General features: G+C 52.2%; 1 protein-coding gene across 1 annotated transcript in view; it reads left to right on the top strand.

Moving 5' to 3' along the window:
- The window catches only part of LOC135264151 (protein unc-119 homolog A-like), a 26,016-nt gene extending 4,134 nt beyond the window's left edge, over positions 1-21,882 (top strand). The window contains exons 2-5 of the mRNA XM_064352859.1: positions 18,561-18,674; positions 18,992-19,091; positions 19,981-20,153; positions 20,651-21,882. Of these exons, the coding sequence (XP_064208929.1) occupies positions 18,561-18,674; positions 18,992-19,091; positions 19,981-20,153; positions 20,651-20,763 (500 nt within the window). The 3' untranslated portion in view covers positions 20,764-21,882. The remainder of the gene's footprint in view (positions 1-18,560; positions 18,675-18,991; positions 19,092-19,980; positions 20,154-20,650) is intronic.
- The last annotated feature ends 3,406 nt before the right edge of the window (positions 21,883-25,288 follow it).

Below are 25,288 nucleotides of genomic sequence, written 5' to 3'. Positions count from 1 at the left end.
TCAGAGGCTAATTGTGATGTCACTCAAACCTTCCTTGGTCATGTGACATCAGAGGCTAATTGTGATGTCACTCAAACCCAGGTCTTTTACTGTTGTCTCTTGTCTCTGCTTTTGATGACAAACAGCATTTTTTTTTAGAAGCTTAAACGGATTTCAGCAGATTTTTACGCCCCAGAAGGGTTGTAAACCTCATCAGCGGTTTTTCAGGACCCTGGCGTCCTCATCAAAAAAAAAAGAGGCAATTTATCCACGGGGCATTAAATCTGCGTTCAGAAGGAGCAGCTGCATTTCTCTGCGCATCTGACACGAAGCAGTCTGCTGCTGGCTGCATGCAGTTGGGCTCTTACTAAATGCCCTTCAGCCTGTCTCTGGGAGTTACAGTGACGGTGAGATGTATCTGACAACGTTGTTGTGAAATTGCCTATATTGAGCCGCCGATAATGAATGTCTTTTCTCTGTCAGACGTGATATATTTTCATATTTGGTAGCAGCAGCGGTGCCAGAAATCCAATCGTGGATGTACCGCAAAAATTTGTGGGTCGGAGACTGCGATTGGGGACCGGGGTGACCTTCAGATTTTTGGGTGAACTGATCAAAAACAGGGTGTTCCTAGTGCATCCAGGACGCCCTGTGGAGCCAGTGTGTGGGAGTAGGTCAGAGGCGAGAGGATTTTTAGGGTGACAAACAAATGAAATAAAAACAGCAGTGCAACAGGACACACTGCTGTATTAGGAACCCGTTACATCACCTGTTGGACACAGACACACCTCACCTGCTGTGTACCTGTGTGGGATGGTGTGCTTTGATCTCTGTGCTATAGTTAAACACTATTAACCTGATTAGCCGGAAGCCTGATCCGGGGATGAAGATTACACAGGATGTGTGTTTTTTTGCCTGTTCTTCCCGCGGGATATTTACCGAAGGATGAGCACCCGGCCCAAACGGACGAGCGCTCGCTCGCTCCCCTGGGGGACGGAACGTTCCAGCGCGCGGGTTTGAGAGTCCTGTTCCCCCGCCCCTGGAGAACAAAGACTGGGGGGGGGGGGCTATCGGAGTCGAGCGTCCGGTCGAACCGCCACCGTCCGCCACCGCCTTTATCCGTTTTCTGAGAGAGCGTTTGTGTGGAAATCCAGTAAATAAACGAGGGGTGGGGAGGGTGTGTGTGTGGGGGGGGGAATTCCACCACTGTAACGCTGTTTTCTCAGAGTCAGACGACCATTACGCTTTCATCCGGGGGGGGGGGGGGTTACCGCGGCAATAACCTGGGCGCTGTTGCGTTAGGCGCTGGCTGGCATTGCTCTGCTTTCTACAGCACCGGGGAAAAAAAGCCTGGCAGTGTTCCGTTGCCATGGCGACGGCATCCATATTGGATCTGAAACAGATTTTTGGGATTCCGTTACCAGCGGTCTGGCTGTTTTCCTGCCTGTTTGATGCAGCCGGGGGAAATGCGTTTCAAATTAAAGGCGCTCGCAGAAGCTTGTGGAGTTTCAGCGCTTTTAAGAAACCGCACATTCTGCAGCCTGACCGCTGCCCAGCGTCTCTTATTTAACTCATTTTAGTGGCTGGAGAAACCGACGCCCTCCTGGGTGGTCTCCTGGATCTCTCTCTCACACACACACACACACACACTCACTCACATGCACACACACACACTCACTCTCACACTCGCACTCGCACTCGCACACACACACACACACTCACTCACACTCACACACACACACACACACATACTCTCACACTCGCACTCGCACTCGCACACACACACACACACTCACTCACACTCACACTCACACACACACACACACTCACATGCACAAACACACACACACACACACACACACACACACTCGCACTCGCACACACTCACTCACACAAACATATACACACACACTCGCACACGTGCCCACACACACCCATCCACGCACACACTCGTGCGCACACACGTATACACACACGTATACACACACGCAGACACACACACACACTCGCGCACACACACACACAGACACACACACGTACACACACACACTCACTCGCCCACACACACGCACACCCACACGTATGTGCACACACACACGCGCGCACACACACACACACACACACACACACACAAAGAACAGACAACGACACTGCCTCTCATTGCTGATGGGCAGACAGCATCCCTTGCACCCCCCCCTCCTCCGCGACACAAATTTGGAATTTACAACCCATATTTCTTCCAGTCTAGCGCCTCAGAATCTTACACTGGTGCCTGAGAGGAGAGCAACACTAAAAAGAAAAGAAAAAAGTAGACATTGAGGAATCAGGGAAGATGTACAAGACAGTTCAGCTAATGATTTAAGCTCTGAAATGAAGGTGTTTATACAGTGCATATGTTAGTGTGGGTACGGTTGTCTGTGTAATTTACACACGCTCACATTTGCCTGCATTGTTAATTGTTTGGTTTTTCCGGTTTGCTGTTCCTTTGTGTGCCTCCTAGCCAGTAGTTTGGGTAGCCAGTGGAAAGGAGTGTACAGAGAGAGGGATGATGATGGGGGGGGGGGTGCGGGCGGGGGATGGGGGAGAGGGAGGAGTTTCAGGAGTGTCAGACGGCAGCAGGTGAAATCTGATTAAGTGCTGGGCTGGGTGACCTCACCGGGGAGGAGGGGCTATGAAAGGTATTTACATTCCACAGTGTTTTACAGTACAACACCGAACGTCCTACCGTACAGGACAGGAGACCTCAGTGATAATAACCATCATTATTGTGATGTCATAATGGTTGTGTAATAACAGCAGTGCTTCTTAATGTCATAACAATTGTGATGCAATAATGATGATGGTTACATAGCAGTGTTAATGCTTCCAACAAATAAAAATCATCAAAACAACTTAGTACTGTGAATAATAATAATAACAATAAAAAAAAACCAATTTGCGTTTTTTGTGTTTTTACCCGGCTGGGAGGGACCCACGGCAGGACAGGAGGACAGGAGGACAGACGGGTCTCGTAGATCAGGCCACAGACTCGCTCACTGTGGACCAATCACACGCTGGCGTTCCGACTGCAGAAATGTCATGCGGCCGCTCTGGGCTGTTCAGCAGCTTTCACGCTGGATTTGGTGAAATTGAAACCCAGAAGTCGGCAGAATTATCGCATTTTCAAACTGAAATGTGACTTGCGTATTTGGGGCACTTGACAATTGATACACTCTAAACCCTCACACCCACACCCCCACACCCCCAAGTCAACAATTCATCCGGATTTTGGGATTTTAGTGACTCGAGGTCTGTGTAGAACTTGCCTGATGGCAGAACAGAAAGCTCAGAGAGGAAGTTGGACAGAGGAACAGACAGACAGACGGACATAGGAGTTCAGTTGCCAAGCTTTTTGCCTTGGGTAGGCGTTGCTTAGCAACACCTGACCCCACCCACTATGTGTGGTGGTGGGCGGGGTCAGACCTTGGGCGCCGGATAAAGCACAACTTGACCTCTGACCTTTCTATTCTGATCACCGAGATTAATGAAGTCGCTGTGTTGGTCGAGGATTCCGGAACTCGTCCGGTGGCTGTGTGCGCAGAACTTTCCGGAATAATATGCCCAAGGGCGCTGGCTGGCATCGATGGGGACAGACAGCCACATGTGCTCTCTTTCTCTCTCTCACTCTCTCTCTCTCATCTCCCTCTCTCTCTCCCTCTGTCCCTCCCTCTCCCTCTCTCTCTCTCTCTCTCTCTTTGGGGGAGCGTTCAGAGAGCCAGGATGTCGACCCCAGCCTCCGGAAGGCCTCTGGCGTTCGGCTGTGGAGTAGAGCGGGTATTCGAAGAGAGAGCAGATCGCTGGATTTCACGGTCGAGCGCCACTCCGCCCAGACCCAGAACAGTCTCCGCGCCCCCCCCTGCGCCTGACCCGGGTTCGAGAAGCGCACGTTCGGGCCGAGCGGTTCTGAGCGCGTGCGGAAAACACGGTCCCCTCACGCACACCGCCCGGTCTCCGAGCTTCCGCTTGAGCTGTGAGCGTTCCGCCAGATCAGCGTGAGATATTCTGTCTCTGTTCCCTTTGAGCTGTGAGCGTTCGGCCAGGTCAGCGTGAGATATTCTGTCTCTGTTCCCTTTGAGCTGTGAGCGTTCGGCCAGGTCAGCGTGAGATATTCTGTCTCTGTTCCCTTTGAGCTGTGAGCGTTGGGCCAGATCAGCGTGAGATATTCTGTCTCTGTTCCCTTTGAGCTGTGAGCGTTCGGCCAGGTCAGCGTGAGATATTCTGTCTCTGTTCCCTTTGAGCTGTGAGCGTTCGGCCAGGTCAGCGTGAGATATTCTGTCTCTGTTCCCTTTGAGCTGTGAGCGTTCGGCCAGGTCAGCGTGAGATATTCTGTCTCTGTTCCCTTTGAGCTGTGAGCGTTCCGCCAGGTCAGCGTGAGATATTCTGTCTCTGTTCCCTTTGAGCTGTGAGCGTTCGGCCAGGTCAGCGTGAGATATTCTGTCTCTGTTCCCTTTGAGCTGTGAGCGTTGGGCCAGGTCAGCGTGAGATATCCTGTCTCTGTTCCCTTTGAGCTGTGAGCGTTGGGCCAGGTCAGCGTGAGATATTCTGTCTCTGTTCCCTTTGAGCTGTGAGCGTTGGGCCAGATCAGCGTGAGATATTCTGTCTCTGTTCCCTTTGAGCTGTGAGCGTTCCGCCAGGTCAGCGTGAGATATTCTGTCTCTGTTCCCTTTGAGCTGTGAGCGTTCGGCCAGGTCAGCGTGAGATACTCTGTCTCTGTTCCCTTTGAGCTGTGAGCGTTCCGCCAGGTCAGCGTGAGATATTCTGTCTCTGTTCCCTTTGAGCTGTGAGCGTTCGGCCAGGTCAGCGTGAGATATTCTGTCTCTGTTCCCTTTGAGCTGTGAGCGTTGGGCCAGGTCAGCGTGAGATATTCTGTCTCTGTTCCCTTTGAGCTGTGAGCGTTGGGCCAGGTCAGCGTGAGATATTCTGTCTCTGTTCCCTTTGAGCTGTGAGCGTTGGGCCAGATCAGCGTGAGATATTCTGTCTCTGTTCCCTTTGAGCTGTGAGCGTTCCGCCAGGTCAGCGTGAGATATTCTGTCTCTGTTCCCTTTGAGCTGTGAGCGTTCGGCCAGGTCAGCGTGAGATACTCTGTCTCTGTTCCCTTTGAGCTGTGAGCGTTCCGCCAGGTCAGCGTGAGATATTCTGTCTCTGTTCCCTTTGAGCTGTGAGCGTTCGGCCAGGTCAGCGTGAGATATTCTGTCTCTGTTCCCTTTGAGCTGTGAGCGTTCCGCCAGGTCAGCGTGAGATATTCTGTCTCTGTTCCCTTTGAGCTGTGAGCGTTCCGCCAGGTCAGCGTGAGATATTCTGTCTCTGCTCCCTTTGAGCTGTGAGCGTTCGGCCAGGTCAGCGTGAGATATTCTGTCTCTGTTCCCTTTGAGCTGTGAGCGTTGGGCCAGGTCAGCGTGAGATATTCTGTCTCTGCTCCCTTTGAGCTGTGAGCGTTGGGCCAGGTCAGCGTGAGATATTCCTGTCTCCTAGACTCCCTTGAGCTGTGAGCGTTGGGCCAGATCAGCGTGAGATATTCTGTCTCTGTTCCCTTTGAGCTGGAGCGTGGCCAGATACGTGAGAATTCGCTCTGTCCCTTCGGCCTGGCTCGCCGCCTTCCCGTGAGAGAGGAACATGGCTGCAGCCCTTACGGTCGTCCGGCTGTAAATTCCTGCCTGCGCCTTCGCCCGCGGGACGGGGCCTTAATTAAAATTGATCTGTTTGCTCCGCTGAAGGCGCCCGAGAGCAGCTGCTCCACAGACGGGACGCGGACGCCCTCTTGTTCGGGTTTAAAAAAAACAAACAAAAAAACAACAGCTTTAAATTTACGGCCAGTAGGAGCTCAGGTAGGAGCTTTTGCGAAGCGGCCAGCGCTGGATTTAGTGCTCCTGATCTCATCATGGTTTTTTAACCTGAACATTTGTCACAGCTTATTGATGTATTTTAATGATTTAATTCGATTTTATTTACTATTTTACTGCAAATAGTGAAATAATAAATTCCATTTCAATAAAAGTTATTTTCATTGTAAATAGGCCATATTAAGTGCATGTGCACATAATAAAAATAATACTAATACTACTATTACTAATAATACTCCTGTATAGTGGTGTGCTGTAGCTACTCAGTAATAATAATAACAGTGATAATTATCCTGAGTGTACTGCAGCCTTTGTGTGGTTATTGGAAAGGCAGCTCGCCGGTCTTGTTTAAAACCTCTTTTACCGGAAGCAGAGAGAGCGCGGCGTTTTCCCCGAGCTGACGCGCTAACGCGCTAACACGCTAACGCGCTAACGCGCTAACGCGCTAACGTGCTAACACGCTAACGTGCTAACGCGCTCTGGCGTCGGCGGAGCGTCTTACGGGCCGCCGTGGCCGAGCCAAAAAAGCCGTCTGCTGACTCTGAGTCACCCGCCCGGAGCCCCTGTCCCGACCCGACCCGTCCCGTCCTGTCCCATCCAGTCCCGTCCCGTCCCGTCAGGAGAAGAGGAGGACGCTCAAATGTGCGCCGGCATGCTCTGGCGATGTGCGCGTCCTAAATTATTTCTTATTAAATCGCTTTTATTTTGACAGAGCGGCTCGCTGATTTCTAGCGGGCGCGTTCTCGCGTTGTCATTATTAGGCGCTCTTATCTCTCGCCCGCACGATGTGCCGAGAGAGCGAGCCGCAGCCCCCCCCGCCCCCCCCCCCCCCCAGGGGAAACGGGGCGGAACGGCTTTAGCGTGAGCCGGGAGGAGGCCGGGACCTGGAGACCCCTCCCCCCCCCCTCTCTCTCTCTCCCTCTCTCTCTCTCTCTCTCCGTCCGCGAGGCCGAGCGAGTATTTCAGCTCCCGTCCTCCGCCTGATAAAATGGATTTCGCTCCCATGTGGGGAGCACTGAGGAGGATTTAGGGAGATGAACTGTGATGGGGGGGGGGGGGCTTTCTCTCATTTCGATCTCTCTGTCCATCATTTTATTCCAGAGGCGATGCTTTCGTTTCGCTTTTCGTCATTCGCTCAGCGGAATGAAAGCAACCAAACGATACAAGTGAACGAAATGCATTTGTTTGAGCGAGTATGCAGTTATAAAACAAACAAATAAATAAATAAAAATCTCTCTTCCTGCGCTTGGAGAGTTGAGTCAGATTTTTTAATCTCATTGATAAAACCGCTCGTCTGTCCGCGCCGCTGGGCCTGTGAGCGATCGTCTCCGCGGCGCCAGACTGTAAAATGCGTCAACCGCATTCGCGCTCACGCGTCACCCCCGGCAACAGAACCCGAGAGGGGGGCGGAGACCGCCGCGGCGGCTGAGACGCGGAACTCGGCGAAGGAGCTGAACATCGCGCGCTAGGTCTTTTAGCGGCTGTGCTCGTCTAGCAGGCTGCGTTTTTCATCGGAGAGGTTTGGTCGGCTCGTCCTGCAAACCCCCCAATCTGGACCCTGTGTGTGTGAGTCGACGTTCCCCAAAGGGGGGGGGGAATTGCTCACCAGCGACCCCTGCTGGACAGTGCTGTCCCCTCCATATCAGCCTGCCCAACTGGCGGCTTACTGCCTGGGTCAACAGCAGTGCCCCAGCCTGGACTTCAGCCTGCATCCTCTGCATATTTTATGCAGACACACACTGACACACCTCCTCTGACACACACACTCACACACAGACACACACTGACACACCTCCGCTGACACACACACTCACACACATTCACACCTCCAATGGCCACCCCCTAGTTCTTACCCTGTCTTTTCTCCAGGCTTTGCTGGCCGAGCGCTCTGAAGCTTCTCATGGCTGAGAACGGCCGAAAGGTGAATTGCATGTCTGACAGCAGGCTTCTGATCTTACGCCTTAACAGGCTAAAACTGACATCAGCTTAGAAAAGATCAAACTGGGAAAGATAAACTAAACTTCCACAGTCTTGCGGTGGTAAAAAGCTGATCTTTTTTAGATGGCTCCAGTCTGGTTTTTTTAAACCGCACAGTCATTGTCAGCTGCAGGGGATGGAGGGAGAGACACGGCTCCTGTTGTCTTCCTCAAAATACGAAATGCTGTCTGACAACTATTTTCGTCAATTTGAGAAAGAACTCATGTATCTGGAGAGGCGGGGGCAGCTGCTCCACTAGAATGTAAATAAATGCTGTTTCGATGTGTGTTGCAATACGAATAAACAGAGACACTGAGGGAGAGAGAGAGACACACAGACAGAGAGGGAGAGAGAGATACAGAGAGAGACAGAGACAATGGGGGAACAGCAGGATTTGCATGGGCCTGAGACAGAATGGTGCTCTGCAGTAGAAAAACTGTGGGTTTAACCACAGCTAGGTGCAGTTCCTGTAATTCTAAGCAGTGCCTTGTGAAATGAGTGCGGCGGTGTTGAATTCCGGATGTGTTCTCATGCGTGAGGAGCAGGTGACCCGCGACGCGGCGTTTAAACTGGAGGCCGGCTGAACAGTTAAAATCTCCGGCGTTTAGGCTGCAGACGGGGGAGACAGACTGAGGCAGGACAGGCCTCTGGAGTGCGGCCTGAGGCCTCTGGTGCTAGGCAGGGCAATCTCGGTGCAGGAACAGGCCTCTGTCAGTGCGGCCAGTGACTGCGTGGCCTCAATCGACGCTGTAGCGGGAGATTGGCTGAACACCAAACAGATAAGCGGATAGCACCTAATGCCAGTCTCCCTCCCTCCTCACCCACCGTCACGCGGACCACGACTGCACTGGCCTCAGAGACCATCAGCACGGCCGCACACGTAGCAAGAGGCTCATTGATTGCACTCGCACACAACACACCAAACCACAATGCAAACACTGACACATCCCACTAACACGCACACGTCCACCCTCCACTCACCCCTCCAACGCACACACACACACACACCACACACATACACACACACACACACACATACACACACTACCACACGCACACGTCACACACACACACACCACACAACGCACACACACACACACACTCACACACACGCCCACATGACCACACACACACACACAGCCACATCACACACACCACACACACTCACACACACTACACACACACACACTCACACACACACACACTACACACACCACACACACACATCACACACTCACACACACACACACACACACACACACACACACACACACACACACACACTACACACACACACACACACGCACACTACACACACACCACACACTCACACACACACACACACACACACACACCTCACACACCACCACACACCGCACACACTCACACACTCACACACACGCACACACACACACACACACATCACCACACACACACACACACACACAAACACACACACACACATCCACACAGACCACACACACACACACACTCACACACACACCACATACACACACACACACACACACACACACACGCACACACACACACACACTCACACACACACTGCTCTCTGCCCTGCCGCAGACATCAGTAAGCAGTAGCTCGTAATCTCTCCCAGAGTGTTCCATATCTGCAGTTCCAGTTCCAAGCGGCTGTGAAGGGTTTTTGGAGAGGCACAAGTGATTAGCTCATATTTTTTTAATGTTGCCCAGGGTTACAGAGTGACCGCCCGCCCCCCCCCCCCCCCCTACCCAGCCCCTGTGGATTCCATCATCAGCTGGAGAGGGTGTGGACCAGGGCCAAAGTCCTCCAGGGGTATACTGAGCCATGTTGCTAGGTGACGATAGTGTCAAAGGAAGTGAAGTGGTTCTGTGAGTGGTGGGGGCGACTGGTATATGTGCGATAAGGCCCCCCTTCCCCCCCCCTGCACACCACACGCACGCTAGCACGCCAGATGAGCCGCCCCGTTCGCCGCGCTCACTTCCTGTCTCTGAGTGGCGTTAGGAGACGCCGCGTCTCACCGCTGTCTCTGCACCTGCAGATTACCGCTCGCCTACGGGCTGCCTCAGGAGCGCGGCTGCGCTTCGCACGATTGGCCGGGCCCGGGCGACAAAAGGAGCGAATCAGGGATCAAGGCCTGGGCTGAATGAGCTTCGGCCTCAGGACTGCTGCGGCAGTCTGTCTGTAGTCTGTGCCTGTGGTCTGTCTGTAGTCTGTGTCTGTAGACTGTAGTCTATCTGCATTGTGTCTGTAGTCTGTGTCAGTAGACTGTCTGTAATCTGTCTGCAGTATCTCTGTAGTCTGTCTATAGTCTGTCTGCATTCTGTCTGTAGTCTGTCGGTATTGTGTCTGTAGTCTTTGTCTGTCGGTCTGTCTGTCAGCTGCGTATGAGCTGTCTCTCTCTCTCTCAGACGCAGGGGCCGTGCAGCACGGCCACTGGCTACATGCGTGTTTTGGGGGACACATGCATGACAGTCTGCCCCCACCCCCACCCCACCCCCCCCAAACTGATGGCTGATTTTGGCGGCAATGGGTCATTCCAAATTAAAAACAGGACAAAAACATGGCCACTGACAAGTAGTAATTTAAACTAGTTACCAGTGGAACGGGAAACCTACTCGAGGGAAGGAGGTGGAGTTTGATCAGATACAGTAGCCCGGAATCTCACAGAGAACAGCGTGCGCTCGTGGCCTGAGTGGCGTGTGTGATCTCACGCCTGGGGCGGTCCGCCTCGCGTTCGAGCGCGCGGGTCGGCGGAACACGGCGGTCATTACCGCGCTGCATCACGGCTCGGCCTGGCGGACGGGCGGGCGCCTCAGCGGCCACGTCCGCAGTCAGAGAAAACGCTCATGGAGAAGGCTGACATTTAACATCCTCTGTGGCTGAGTGGGAGTGTTTGCATACTCTGTGTCTCTGTGGGGGAAGGGGGGAAGGGGGGGGGGCGTGGTCATCTGTCTGCGGCAGTGCATCGCAGGACTGGTCAGTCAATCCGTCAATCAGCCAGTCAGCCAATCACATTCACAGAGGGCCTTTCGCATGCATGAGGTAAGCCATATTTTATTGTGCTCTAACTTAAAGGATATAACAGGAACAGATATAACAACCTGTCCCCAACAACCCCCCCCCCCCGAAAAGTGACTGTGTGGTCTTCAGTCTGTCCTGCTTTTCTGAGAGAGAGCGAGGGAGACAGAGAGAGAGCAACAGAGGGAGAGAGAGAGAGACAGAGGGAGGGAGAGGGAGAGAGACAGTGACAGAGAGAGACAGATGGAGAGAGGGATGAGATGCTGTAGGGGAATCGCGAGAGAGAGGGAGGGAGAGACACAGACAGAGGGATGAGAGGGAGAGACAGAGGGAGAGAGGGATAGAGGGATGAGACATGCAGCAGGGGAATGGCGTGTGCTGCTCCAGGCTCTGCCGGACTCTGCCGGTCAGCTTCCATCTTCCTTCAGACGGGAGGGTTCTAGAATCCCGGTTCTAGAATGTTCATAGATACAGCAGAAGGGAGGAGGAATTACTATTCACTTACGTATTTCTTTTAAAGACAGATGTTTAGTAATGTGCAGTGTGTCTTGGGTTGTTTCCTTGATCCGCGGTCATATAATGTAAAATTAAATATTATGTAGATTATTATTTGATCCGTGTAATCGCGCCTGTGTAATGAGGCATTGTGGGTATTTTGCTCTCTGATTCTGAGCTGTCGGCTGCTGAAGACTGCGCTCCTTCCTGTGGCGGAGATGCGCAGTCCTGCGCATCCTGTTTCTCCTCGGCGAACCGCAGTCCCCGTCCGAGGGGTGCAGACGCACGTCGGCCCGCTCAGCTGCGACCGTCTTTAAAACGCACGGGTTCGAGGCAGCAGGCAGCGCCAGGCGAAGCGCTCTTTCAGACCGTGGGCCTCTGGCACAAGGCTCCGGCAGACAAGAGAGGAACAGGGTGTGCGTGTGATCACGCGCGTGACCGAGGAAGAGAGCGCTAGTCCATTCTGTGAGAGAGTTAGTGTGTGTATGTGTGCGTGTGTGTGTGTGTGCGTGTGTGTGTGTGTGTGTGTGTGTGCAATGCGTGTGTGTGTGTGTGTGTGTGTGTGTGTGTGAGTGTTTGTGTGTGTGTGCAATGCATGTTTGTGTATGTGTGTGTATGTGTGTGTGTGTGTGTGTGTGTGTGTGTGTGTGACCAAATCAGTGTGTGAAAGACAGTGAGGTGGTTGATCAGACAGTGGGATCTTTCAGCATCTGCTTCCTGTTCTAACTATGGAGTTCCTGTTAGGAAGCAACTCTGCTGAAAGAGTGAAGTGTGTGTTTGGCAGCACAGTGCTGTAGCTGTAGCCCTGTGAGACAGTGTTGGGCTTAGCGCTGCTGTATGTGTTTGTGCTGTGAAAGAGGCCTCTCTTTGTGCTCATGCTTATTTTCTCCATCACAAAGGACCGAGTGGGCGGGGCCTGTCCTCGGCGTGGCTGAAGTTGTGTGGGATGTCGCTGACGCACAATTAATGGCATTTAAAAGATTATCATTTACAGACCCCCCCCATACCCCCCATCCTGCTTTTCTGCTTGGCCAAGACAGGGAGAAAGCAGAGAGGGTTACAGATAGAGAAGGCCTCACAGCTCAGAAGGTGCCATGGCGTGGGATCGAACCACTTCCCAAGTGCACGGGGGGGGGGGAGGCGACCCAACCATACGGACCGTACCACATGTTTATTCACCACCATGTGCCCTGTTTGGGTGACCTGTTGGGCAGAGTGGAAGGTTTTAATGGACTCTAGAACGAGTAAAGCAGAATGCTAAATTTATCCGGCACGGGGCAAACGTCATGCAGTGGAACTGACCTGGCACTGACCCGGCTACATGTAAACTAAAAATGAAAAATTTTCCACTGAAAAGGGAAACCTCCACTGGAGAGAGAACATGACCTCGAAATGGATGACAGGAAATGAAATATATGTCTCACTTAGTGTCCTTTGCACGTTGGGCCCAGAGTCCCCTGTTCTGAAGGCCTGTTGACGGCTTTCACGGTAGATCTGTCTGCAGTCGGGTATTTGCATTTAAATAAATGCGTTGGGTCAAATCACCTGCTGTTAGAACCTCACTACCAGATATCAAACAACTGGCAGCTGCCTCTTCAAAAGGCGAGCAAAAAGTCCCATAGTGCATTGCTGCACTGTGTTTTTTAATCAAAGGCCTTTTTGTTTTTGGACACGAACAAAGAGTAAATCGTTTTTTAAGAGGAAACAAAATGAGGGGTCTTCTTAAGTTGTCGTCCTTTGTTTTCAGTTCCTCTTTTAGTAATGTGGTAGAAATCATGGAGGCGTCTGCTGGGTAGCGCAGGGCGTGTGCTGCTGGGTAGTGCAGGGTGTGGGCTGCTGGGTAGCGCAGGGCGTGAGCTGCTGGGTAGCGCAGGGCGTGTGTTGCTGGGTAGCGCAGGGTGTGTGCTGCTGGGTAGTGCAGGGTGTGAGCTGCTGGGTAGCGCAGGGTGTGTGCTGCTGGGTAGTGCAGGGTGTGAGCTGCTGGGTAGTGCAGGGTGTGAGCTGCTGGGTAGTGCAGGGTGATGCTGGTAGGAGTGTGAGCTGTGGTAGTGCAGGCGTGAGCTGGGTAGTGCAGGCGTATGGAGCTGCTGGGTAGCGCAGGGTGTGTGCTGCTGGTAGTGCAGGGTGAGCTGCTGGGTAGGCAGGGTGTGGCTGCTGGGTAGTGCAGGGTGTGAGCTGCTGGGTAGTGCAGGGTGTGGCTGCTGGGTAGTGCAGGGCGTGAGCTGCTGGTAGTGAGGTGTGAGCTGCTGGGTAGTGCAGGGTGAGCTGCTGGGTAGTGCAGGGTGTGAGCTGCTGGGTAGCGCAGGGCGTGAGCTGCTGGGTAGTGCAGGGTGTGAGCTGCTGGGTAGTGCAGGGTGTGAGCTGCTGGGTAGTGCAGGGCGTGAGCTGCTGGGTAGTGCAGGGCGTTGCTGCTGTGTAAATGAGGGTGAAGGCGGAAGTGCTGGGTGCGCGGGGAGGGGTAGAGCAGGGTGTGTGCGGGAGTACGGCGTGATCTAGCACGAGCTGTGCTGCTCGTAGTGCGGGCTGGCTGCTGGTGGAGCAGGCTGCTGCGATGCATGTTGAGGTGAAGGCGAGTTGCGGTAGTGAGAGAACCACGTTCGGAGTAATGCTGAACACACAGCTGTTCTCAGAGCTGCTGCTCGTGATGACACCTGCAATCATCGATAATCGTGTTGATAAGATGAGAAAATGTGAAAATTTCAACAGAAACTGCCGTGATTTAATAGAAACTGACCGAAACAATACCAGGCACAACCAAATTAGAGGTAGACTGAGGAAGGGGGCGGGGGGGGGGAATCCATTTGAATATGAACTTCAGTTGGAATCGATTACCACGCTTCTCATCTTCGGTGCAAATGATCCTGGTCCAGCCGCACCTGGGGCCCTGCCGTCGGCACGGATACAGGACCGCTGGATCTGAGCTCCGCGGTCCGACCTGCAAGCGCGTCTCCTCTCCTGGGCGTTTTGGCACCCTTGTGTTTATCGAGCGGGGGGGAGTGTTGTAGGCTCGGAGGAGAGCGTTGTCACCTTTTGGTCTCTTAGCCGTGTGTGTGTGTGTGTGTGTGTGAGTGTGTGTGTATAGTGTGTGTGTGTGTATGTGTGTGTGCGTGCGTGTCTGTGTCTGTGTCTGTGTGTCTGTGTGTGAGTGTGTGTGTGTGAGTGTGTGTGTGTGTGTGTGTGTGTGTGTGTGTGTGCTTACAGTACATGGCTTTCCATCTAGTTGCCCTATGAGTGCTTGTATTTCATGGTCTCGAGTGGAGCAGGTTTTTATGTGATATGGCTCCTGTGGCTTAATCTCATGGGTACCCCCATGGGGGGCGGGGGGCGTGGGGGGTTTGGTATATCTGGGGATTCCTCGGTCTGTGGAGGGATGGACTGATGGGTACCAGGGACGTCGCCAGGGTAACAGGAGCCGACACACAGCCTGTGGTTGTCATGGATACAAATGATGCCTTGGTGAGAGAGAGCTGGGTTCCCAGGTGGGGGGTGGGGTGGGGGCTGGGGTGGGGGGTAGGTAGAGACCCCCCCATGGAAATAATACCTCTCTGCACCCCCCATAGGGAGCTGCCACACTCCTTTTTCACAGAGGGCTCTGTTGTTTTTTCTTTTCTCTCTCTCTCCTTCCTTATCCCCCTTTCTCTCTCTCTGTCTCTCTCTATCTCTCTCTTTCTCTGGCTGTCGTCAGCACTGGTGTGCACCCACAGGCTCACGCAGTCTTTCGCACGAAACACGCCCGTGCTAAAATAGACCCCTGCATCCTGCTGTGGCAGCACTGCATGCTGGTGCTTATTCAGTAGCTCAGCTGATGACATGGAGTTCCCACCCCATCCCCTTTACATCGCACATGCTCATCTGGCTCTTTGTAGCGTGTCGGTGTCTCGTCTGTCTGACGACTGATAAAGTTGGGTTTTTTAAAAGCCCTCTTGTCTGGTTGCTGCTGCTTGTGGGTGAGTGGAAAACAGGAAGTGGTTTGCGGTCCCTCACAGTTCCACACTGTGGAGGTGTGAGGCTCTTATGTGGCACAGGCCCTGTCATTATCCTGTCGCGCATAAAGAGATATTTAACAAAAGGAGCAGAGCTTAGAGACCTCAGCCCAGGGGGACAGCAGGAGCCCCCCCCAACACACACACACACACACACCTGGGGGTTTGAACCTGAACCCCCGCCCCCCCCCTCCCTTCGGTGCTCAAACCTGGCTCCCTAACCTCCCAGACAGAATTCAGAAAAACAAACATATCGCAGAAGCCCTGCTAAGACAAGAGCATCTCATGCTTGTGTTCATAATAATTATAATAATAACAATAATAATTATTATTAGTACTAGTATTAGTAGTGTCCTTATATGAGGACAGTGAAGGCCTGCATATGCTCAATAATGTGTGTTTGCTGTTTTGTTTTTGTTGTTTTTATTAATTTAGATTTATTATGTATTGCCTGCCTGTGTGAGCACAGAAGGCCGGGTAATTTATGTTGTTATGAATATTACAGGTACCGATCTAATAGTAAATGCGGAATGTAAATGGCTTATGAAAGAGTATTAAAATGATTTTTTAAGTGTCTGGGGCAGCAGTTTGCACCCTGTGGAGGGAGCAGTGTGTCTGCAGGGGGACTCACACTGAATGTGTGAAACTCGTGGGGACCAGAACCTTGTGGGGACCTGAATCTCGTGGGGACCAGAACCTCGTGGGGACCATGACATAATGAGAGGAACAAAGGCTATGAGGGTGGTGGGGGGGGGTGGTGGTGGTGGCTGTGACGGGGAATGGGGGTTGGTGTGAGAATCTGATCGCACAAGTGTTGCTAACCGCTAAGGCTCGTAGCAGTCTGTACTGTGGAACGAGGGGGAAGGCTAATGTTCTCTTTTGTGTTTTTAATGTGTTAAAAAGTCTCTGGCCTTCTGCACAGGCCTCTCGGGGCCAGACGTCAGCTCCTGTTTCGCCGAAGAGCATCTTCTCTGAATTCTGCGTCTGCTGTAGAAGTTTCACAGCGTTTTAGTACCAGCCCCTGATACATTGGCTTCCGTTTTTGGTGGGTGTGTCTGCCCAGGGGCAGCTAGCGACGCATTTACTGTAAGTGACAGTGTTTCTGTAAAGGTGACAGGGGTGGCATGCTGCAGTCATAGAGAAGTGAAGCACTCAGACAGAAACCGCCCTGGCAACTGTTGCCGGGGAGAGAGGGGAATCCGGATTGTTCCCGTTTGGTGGTGTATCCGCTGTCGTGTCGACTCTCTCACTGCTTTACCCGACAGTGACCGAAATCACACGAGACTCAGGGCAGCCAACGCCACACTGCTTACACACTGCTTACACACTGCTTACACACTGCATACACACTGCATACACACTGCTTACACACTGCTTACACACTGCATACACACTGCTTACACACTGCATACACACTGCTTACACACTGCTTACACACTGCATACACACTGCTTACACACTGCATACACACTGCTTACACACTGCTTACACACTGCTTACACACTGCATACACACTGCTTACACACTGCATACACACTGCTTACACACTGCATTACACACTGCTTACACACTGCATACACACTGCTTACACACTGCTTACAAACTGCATACACACTGCTTACACACTGCATTACAATGCTACACACTGCTTACACACTGCTTACACACTGCTTACAACTGCTACACACTGCTTACACACTGCATACACACTGCTTACACACTGCTTCACACTGCTTACACACTGCATACACACTGCATACACACTGCTACACACTGCTTCACACTGCTTACACACTGCATCTACACACTGCTACACACGCTTACACACTGCTTACACACTGCATACACACTGCTTACACACGGCTTACACACTGCATACACACTGCATACACACTGCTTACACACTGCATACACACTGAGTACAACTGAACAGGTACACACTGCATTACACAGGCACACACTGCATACACACTGCTTGCACACTGTTACACAACGATTGTTCCCGTTATACCTGTCTTACACACTGCATACACACATGCATACACACTGCTACACACTGCATACACACTGCTTACACACTGCTTACACACTGCTTACACACTGCATACACACTGCATACACACTGCTTACACACGGCTTACACACTGCTTACACACTGCTTGCACACTGCTTACACACGGCTTACACGCTGCATTAGTGACAGGGCATGTTGGGCAGCTGTTTGGCGCGGGATAAAGAAGCATTTTAATTTCATATTGGCTCATTTCTGAATGAGGGGCGGAGTCTCAGATGGGACAGTGGGAATACCTGCTCTGACCTGCAGGATGGCCTCAGGGGATCAGAAACGGTTTTAGGGTGAGAAGACTCTGCAGTTATGGCAGTTATGACAGCTATGGCGGTTTCCATGGCAACGCTGGCTTGGAGTGTGAAAGCCGTGGCAGTTACGTCAGTTGGGGTGGTTTCCACGGCGATGATGGTGGCCTGGTCTGCCCCTCCCTCCCTCCCTCCCTCCTGACTCTGAGGCAGGCGTAAGCCTCTTTAGGCCTAATCTCACAAGGGGGCGGGGCAAAGCACGAGGGGGCGGGGCCAGAGCTGGGCCCACTCAGGACACGCTCCACGTGTCTCACCTCCTCCGGCCCCCGTGACCCTGAGGGGGGGGCGGGGGGGGTCTCAGCAGTGCATGCTGGAATACAGCCATTAGCGGCTACCCAGCATGCACCTGTCCCTGGCAAGGGAAATTGAAAATGACGTTTGTTGGAGGTTTTTTTTTTTTGGAGGGGTGGAGGGTAAAATGACCGTTTGAGATGCAGGGTGAACTGTACGCTATGCTGGGGCGAGGGTGGGGTTGTGGGGGTGGGGGAGGGGGTGTGAGGGTGGGGTTGTGGGGGTGGGGGACGGGGGGTGTGAGGGTGGGGGGGATGCTAAGCCGCCGTCAGCGGCATGTTAGCGCCAGACAGCGTGCGGTGATCTGCTGTGTCACTTCTGTGCTTGGGGGTGGGGGGGCAGCGGGGGGGGCAGCAGGGGGGGGATTAAAGGGTAAAAATAGCGCTCTGGTCTGTGTGTCCGTCAGCAGGGATCACACATCTCTCCTGTAACACACAGAATTATGCAGCAGGCTTTTAAACTGCTTTATACCTGCATGTGCACACACACACACACACACACACACACACACGCTGGGTCACAGTGTGTTTGAGTTCTCTTTCTTGTTTCTTGTCTGCAGATTACCTGTGCGGTCCGGAGGAGAACGTGTACAACATCGACTTCACTAGGTTTAAGATTCGGGACATGGAGACGGGGACGGTGTTATTCGAGATTACCAAACCCCCAGCAACTGGTGAGCCCTCCCACCTCACCTCACCTCACCCCACACTACCCCCCACCACCCCCTACTCCGCCCCATCCCCCATAATCCCCCATCTGCCTCACATGAATTCTCCCATCTCACACTCCCACCAGAACCTCATAACCTTTATAATAATGATAATAACCATCGTCATAATGAACTTAAAATGTTCATATAGCATTCTCCAGGGATGTAATGTTACTTGGTTTGACAGACAGTGACGTAATGTTTTTTTTTAATGTAACATGTAATGATGTAATATTGATGGCGTACCGCGTGGCACTGCCCCCCCCACCCCCCCACCCCAGATAAGTCCGGGGAGAAGCGGGACCTGGACCCCAACGCCGGCCGCTTCGTGCGCTACCAGTTCACCCCCGCCTTCCTGCGGCTGCGCCAGGTCGGAGCCACGTAAGTCTCGGCCAATCCCGTCGGCTCGCTACAGCAGGCCCCTCCCACTCTGTAAAGCCCCTCCCACTAAGTTCAGCCCCTCCTACTCTGCTGAGCCCTTCCCACTCAACTCCATCTTCTGTGACTCACACTGTCTCAAGCCCCTCCCACTACACTCAGCCCCTCCCACTCTATCTAGCCCCTGCCCCTACACTCCGCCATGCCCACTCTACATTGCCCCTCCCACTCGATCTAGCCCCTCCCACTCGACTGAGCCCCTCCCACTCCACTCGAGCACTTTTGGCTCATGCTGTCTCTAGCCCCACCCATTCTACCTAGCTCCTCCTAATCTGACTTGTGCTTGTGCAGCCAGGCCCTCATGAATATTGATGAGGAAGGCACTCCTCTCTCTTCCATCCTTTCATCTCCTTGTGAGAGGCGGGGCAGGGCTGTCGGCCTGACGGGAGCTGCAGCTGCTGCCGTGGGGTGTTGCCCCCCCCCCCCCCGCCCAGATGCAGCTTGCTCACCCACTCTCCCTCTGTCCCTCCCTCTCTCTCTCTCTCATCTCCTCTGAGATATCACCATCAGCGCTAAACTGATTTAATTTACAGCGTGACAGAAACAGGAGTCGCGTCACGGTCCGTGATGTGTTCATGATAAATGGGGGTGATCTTCTTTTTTTCCACACTTGTTTCTGTTTAAATGGATGACATGGCTAGGCTAGGCTAACGCTAACGTGAAGCCGGTGTTTGCTCGCCATGTTAAACGCTCTGGCTATGAGTCACCTTGACTTAAAGTCTCTGCTCGATAACTAGACAGCAAACAGCAAACTGGGTTAAGCTAAGAAATGGACCGTATGGTTCTTCTCATTTGAGTTTTGTGTGTTTTGTGTTTCCCGTTTCGCGGACAGCGTGGAGTTCACGGTCGGGGACATGCCCATCAATAACTTCCGTATGATCGAGCGGCACTACTTCCGCGAGCAGCTGCTGAAGAGCTTCGACTTCGAGTTCGGCTTCTGCATCCCCAGCAGCAAGAACACCTGCGAGCACATCTACGAGTTCCCGCCCTTATCCGAGGACATCAGTAAGCCCCGCCCCCAACCCGGTCCCGCGCGTACAGCTCGCTGCACCGAGCCCCTCCCACTGCTCTTAGCTCCTCCCACTCCATTCAGAGTGGAATAGGCCAATCCCAATGCACGTAGCTCCTCCCATTCTACACAGTCTCTGAGACTTGTAGACTTGCTCTACCCAGCATCCCTCGCTCCACCCAAAATCTGAGTGAAATGTTAATAATTCTCACTTCTGTTTTAACTGAATTAAGAAGAACATTCTTTCTCTCATAAAACTGAAAGATTGAGCACCTTCTTGAGTAATATATTCATTGCCTGGGTATGCAAGCTGTGCTCTGTTTTTATATAGTTTCTGGGAATGTGGAGGTGTTTGAAGTAGCAGAAACCAGGGAGCGGGGGGGGTATAACCCTACATTGTGACCTCACAGAGTTACCTGGCATTGTGACCTCACACAGAACTCTGGCATTGTGACCTCACAGGAGCTGACCTCTGCTCCTCCTTCTTCCACAGTGCGTGAGATGATCCTGCATCCTTACGAGACGCAGTCCGACAGCTTCTACTTCGTGGACAACAAGCTGGTGATGCACAACAAGGCCGACTACTCCTACAGCGGGGGCCCCTAGGGGCCCGAGGTGCCCCTCCCCCCTCCGCCCTCCCCTCCCCCCTCACAGACGGACAGACGGATGGACAAACAGGTCACAAACAGGAGACTGGTGGACTCACACACAAGTACCACTCCCTTCTCCCAGGACATCAAGCAAACCCCCATACTGTCATCGGAGAACCCCCTTTTGCCCTGCACCTCCCAAAAAACACCACGCCCCCCCAGCCAGGCCACACCTCCTCCACCAGACCGATATGTATGACAGTTTATGATGAGAACTCTGTAAGGATTATAGTCTGCATTGCCACACTGCCATTGGCCCGTTTCTCTCACCCTCTCTCATGCGACACTCCGCCCCCCAGCCCTGTTTCTGCAGTTTGGAAGGGGGCGGGGCTGTGGCCATAACTCCGCCCACTTCGACCCGCTAATCATCATGCTGACTGACCTGTAGGTTGGCAAAAATGTCCCCAAGGTGGCAGTGCACCTCACCCCCACCCCCACCCCCCTCCAAATCCTGTTATACAGGAACAGGAAGTGAGCCAGATCCTCCCAGAACAATGTCAAAGCAATAACAAGAGCTTTTTCTTGCCACGGTTGATGTTTCACACACAAACCATCCTCCTGTTCCAGTGCACAGCTGGGCTAGCAGTGATGCTGATGCAGCTTTGGCTCTCTGTTGCTAATGTTTTAGCGAGTTCTATCCTGGTAGTCAATCAATCATATATATATCATTCCAAGAAAGTTAATGACTGATTTGAATACCGTTCACTTTTAACACGTCTCTCAAAAACAGATATACCAATAGAACCTGTTGCTAAGGAAAGAGCCTGCCGGTGGGGGGGCGGGGGGGACAGAGGGTTGGGGGGTCTGTGGTTCGGAGTTATCCAGGTCAAGCTGTTCTGTGGCAGGCTTTGCTTTTTTTTTTTTGACCCCTCCCCCTCCCCATCAGGAACGCTGATGACATCACTTCTCGCACGGTCGCCGTAGAGACCAGATGAGAGCCGACAGGTTCGCTCTGTTCGTACACTGGCTTCCTGTCAGCAGCTGAGGAACCACAGGAAGCTGACTAGCTAATTAGCACCACGCTCAGTAATGATACTGTAGGTGACAGGACTGTGCTGTTCCCCCCCCCCCCCCCCTTAAAGGGAGTTCCGTAAGACAGCGTGGTGAGAACCACGGAGCTGTTTGTGTGTCCCCCTTCTACACTGTGAGGGTCGCGCCAGGTCAGCTTTTTCAGACGGACCGCTTTCTTACACACACACAACTTACACCAGCATTCCACGAGCAACACACACATCTTTACTTACTCACCGGGCTGCGGGACTCTCCGGGACAGGCCGTGTGTGTGTGTGTGTGTGGGTGTGTGTGTGCGTCTGTGTGTGTGTGTGTGTGTGTGTGCTTGATAGAAGTGTGTGTGTGTGTCTGTGTGTGAGTACATGTGTGTGTGTGCATGAATGCCTGCCTGTGTGTGTGTGTGTGTGAGAGAGAGAGAGAGAGAGAGAGAGAGAGAGAGTGTTCATGTATGCGTGTTTTTAATACAGAATCCACAGGTGCAGTTACAGTGAGCTCATGTCCAGTGCAGGGCTTCTGTGAGTGAACACAGCCTGTGTTGGTGTGGCCGCATCACGTCCACAGTGGCCGGTTATTGCAGTGAGCGAAAGCACCGATCGCAGCTCGCATTCGGCTGCAGTTGTCTGCGCACGCTGTTAGGCCCCGTCTCTGCGGTGTGGGGGCAAAGCGTCCGCCTCTCCGACGCCGGCTAGCGCCGCGGGGGGACGTCACAGAGCTCTGTCTGAGCAGCACACAGACGAGCGGCCTGTGCAGCTTCATCAGCTTCTGATCCCTGTGCAGCTTCATCAGCTTCTGATCCCTGTGCAGCTTCATCAGCTTCTGATCCCTGTGCAGCTTCATCAGCTTCTGATCCCTGTGCAGCTTCATCAGCTTCTGATCCCTGTGCAGCTTCATCAGCTTCTGATCCCTGTGCAGCTTCATCAGCTTCTGATCCCTGTGCAGCTTCATCAGCTTCTGATCCCTGTGCAGCTTCATCAGCTTCTGAGCGAAAGCCATCAAAAGGGCCGACGAGCGAGCGCAGGGACAGCCGCCAGACTGACTGATGTCAGGAAATCGCCCCCTGTACCTGATCTGGGTTTGTTTGGGTATGTCGTATCTGGTTTCTGGTTGCTAGGCGATGGTCTTCCCTGGGCTGTGCCAGTCGTTATGTGACCCAGATCATTTTGAGCCTTCCTTAAAAAAAGAATAATATTAATATTAATGGCAGGACGGACCGAGAGGATGAGTTCTTACGTCTGTGTCCCGTCTGGAGTTTTGTCTTTTTTCTGTAATGTAAACTTCTGGGCGAAGGGGAGCCAGTGTTTGAAAAAGGTTGCTCCCCGTGTGATTTAAAACGTGTTTAAAAGACGGCCGTGTGATCTGTCACCCCCTCCTCCTCCTCCTCCTCCTCCTCCTCCTCCTCCTCCTCCTTCCTCCTCCGCTCGTCTCTCATCGGGTGGCAGCCGTGTTCGGGTTCGAGACAGCGCGTCGCGGTTACCGTTACTGAAATATAAACCATCGCTGTCCTCGCACGTCACTGGGCCGGGGGGGGGGGGGCGAGAGTCACCTGCTTCCGTTTCCGTAGAGTCACTCATCATCAGAGGTTCCGGACCAGAGGCCTCTTCTGCTTCCTCTGAGGTGGCAGTGTGACAGTAACCCCTGGCAACGCTCCAACGTTCCACTGCGTCACGGTGGGGAAACTTCCTGAAAAATGGAGGAGGCAGTGAAGGGGGGAACTGAGGGCTTCCGCTATCTGCTGTTTCCGGGGGGCCCAGATTCTGTGCAACACGAGCAGTAGTAATCTTGCTGGTTTTTCTTTTTTGTAGATTTTTTTTCCATCAGTGTAGTTTGTGACCTCTGTGGCGTTCAGGTGCGAGATGGTCATCTGAGCTCTTATTCTGATTGGTTGGACATTTAGTGTGTTGTGATACAGCTGTGACACACGCACACACACACACACACTCACACACACACACTCAGTTTGCAAACCCCAATCTGTGTCCCAGCTGATTGACAGGAGAGTGAATCACTGCTCACTGTCTGTGACCCAATCACAGTGGCTTTGATATGGAGAGAAAAGGTCAAAGGTCGTATGATTCATTTCAGCGAGTCAGTGTTGGACTGCTTCCGCCTTCATGCTCTGTATGAAGCATCACTCTCCCACGTCCAGAAATGACGCATCTCATTATTATACCCAAACTGACAAGCTCTTAAACAAAGTTATTAAGCGTTTGTGTGTGCTTGTGTGTGTGTGCGTGTGTGTATGCGTGTGTGTGTGTGTGTGTGTGTGCATGCGTATGAGTGTGTGTGTGCGTGCATGCGTATGAGTGTGTGTGTGCGTGCATGCGTATGAGTGTGTGTGTGTGTGTGTGTTTGTGTGTGCGTGTGTGTGTGTGTGTGTTGTGGGGGTGTTCTGTATGAGTCCTCCAGGTTCAGGCTCTGTCACACCCCCTTATAGAACAGGCAGTGCTGGGGAAAATCTTGAACAAAGAATATCTCTTTTCTTACATGACATTTATTAGGAAAAAAGGAAAAATATTGGTGCATTCCCACGTGATTTATTGTATAGTGTACATTGCGAAACATCCAAGAAAATTGTATTTTTTGATGTGTGCAACTATTTACACAAGGCAGTAAATGCAAGCAGACTCAACCCATGTACTATAGTGTTTTAACCTGACGTTTGTATATGTTGGAAAAAAGATGTTTCCATTTTTACGATTAGACTACATCTCCTTTTAACGCAGTACGAAAGCACATGTATTACTGCCTGTAACGTTGCACATGCGGCGTATATACGCTGCAGAAACGTTCCTGTCACGTCGCTGTAACACCACCGCGTGACGTTGTGGCAATGTTGCAGAGGCGTTTCGAGAACGTTCTGCATTCGCTTCATCGCCATTCAGTCGCGCGACACGAACGCACCCAATCACTGCACGGGATTATAAAGGGAAACCCAGGAATCCGTCTAGCCTCAGCAAAGAAAAAAAGAAAAAAAAAGTTCGATTATCATCATCAGATAAAACAAAAACAATAACCTTAATAATATTCCTGGTCTGGGTTTGTGTTGTCTTTTTTACTGTTAAAACAGAGGAATTACATATATGGTTTTAGCATTTTATATTTAAAAAAAGCTGGTAGATTTCAATGATGCTGCTTGTAGAACTAAGCTAGGAGTCTGTTGATCACATCCCGGTGAAGAGGACGTGTGTGGCTGTTAGTACACCTCGCAGATCGCGTTGTTTTCCGAAGACGTACCGTGTGTCGATCCCCGTATTCATACTGCTCTGTAGGAAATGTTCTTTCAAGAAAAATCAACTTTAAAAAAAAAAAAAGGAAAAAAAAGAAAGAAGAGTGGATTTCTTTGTTTTCAACCTGGGGGGGAAACTAAAATCGTTCTTACGGATAATGTTTTAGTCTATAAAAAAAGTGTAGCACCTTTATTTATGATAAATGTGTTTATTGTAAAATTATTTTAAAACAAAACAATGAAA

Source organism: Anguilla rostrata, chromosome 9, assembly GCF_018555375.3.
Source record: "Anguilla rostrata isolate EN2019 chromosome 9, ASM1855537v3, whole genome shotgun sequence".
Taxonomy (NCBI): domain Eukaryota; kingdom Metazoa; phylum Chordata; class Actinopteri; order Anguilliformes; family Anguillidae; genus Anguilla; species Anguilla rostrata.
The sequence above is the reverse complement of the archived record's forward strand: the minus strand, read 5'-3'. Positions and strand labels throughout refer to the sequence as shown.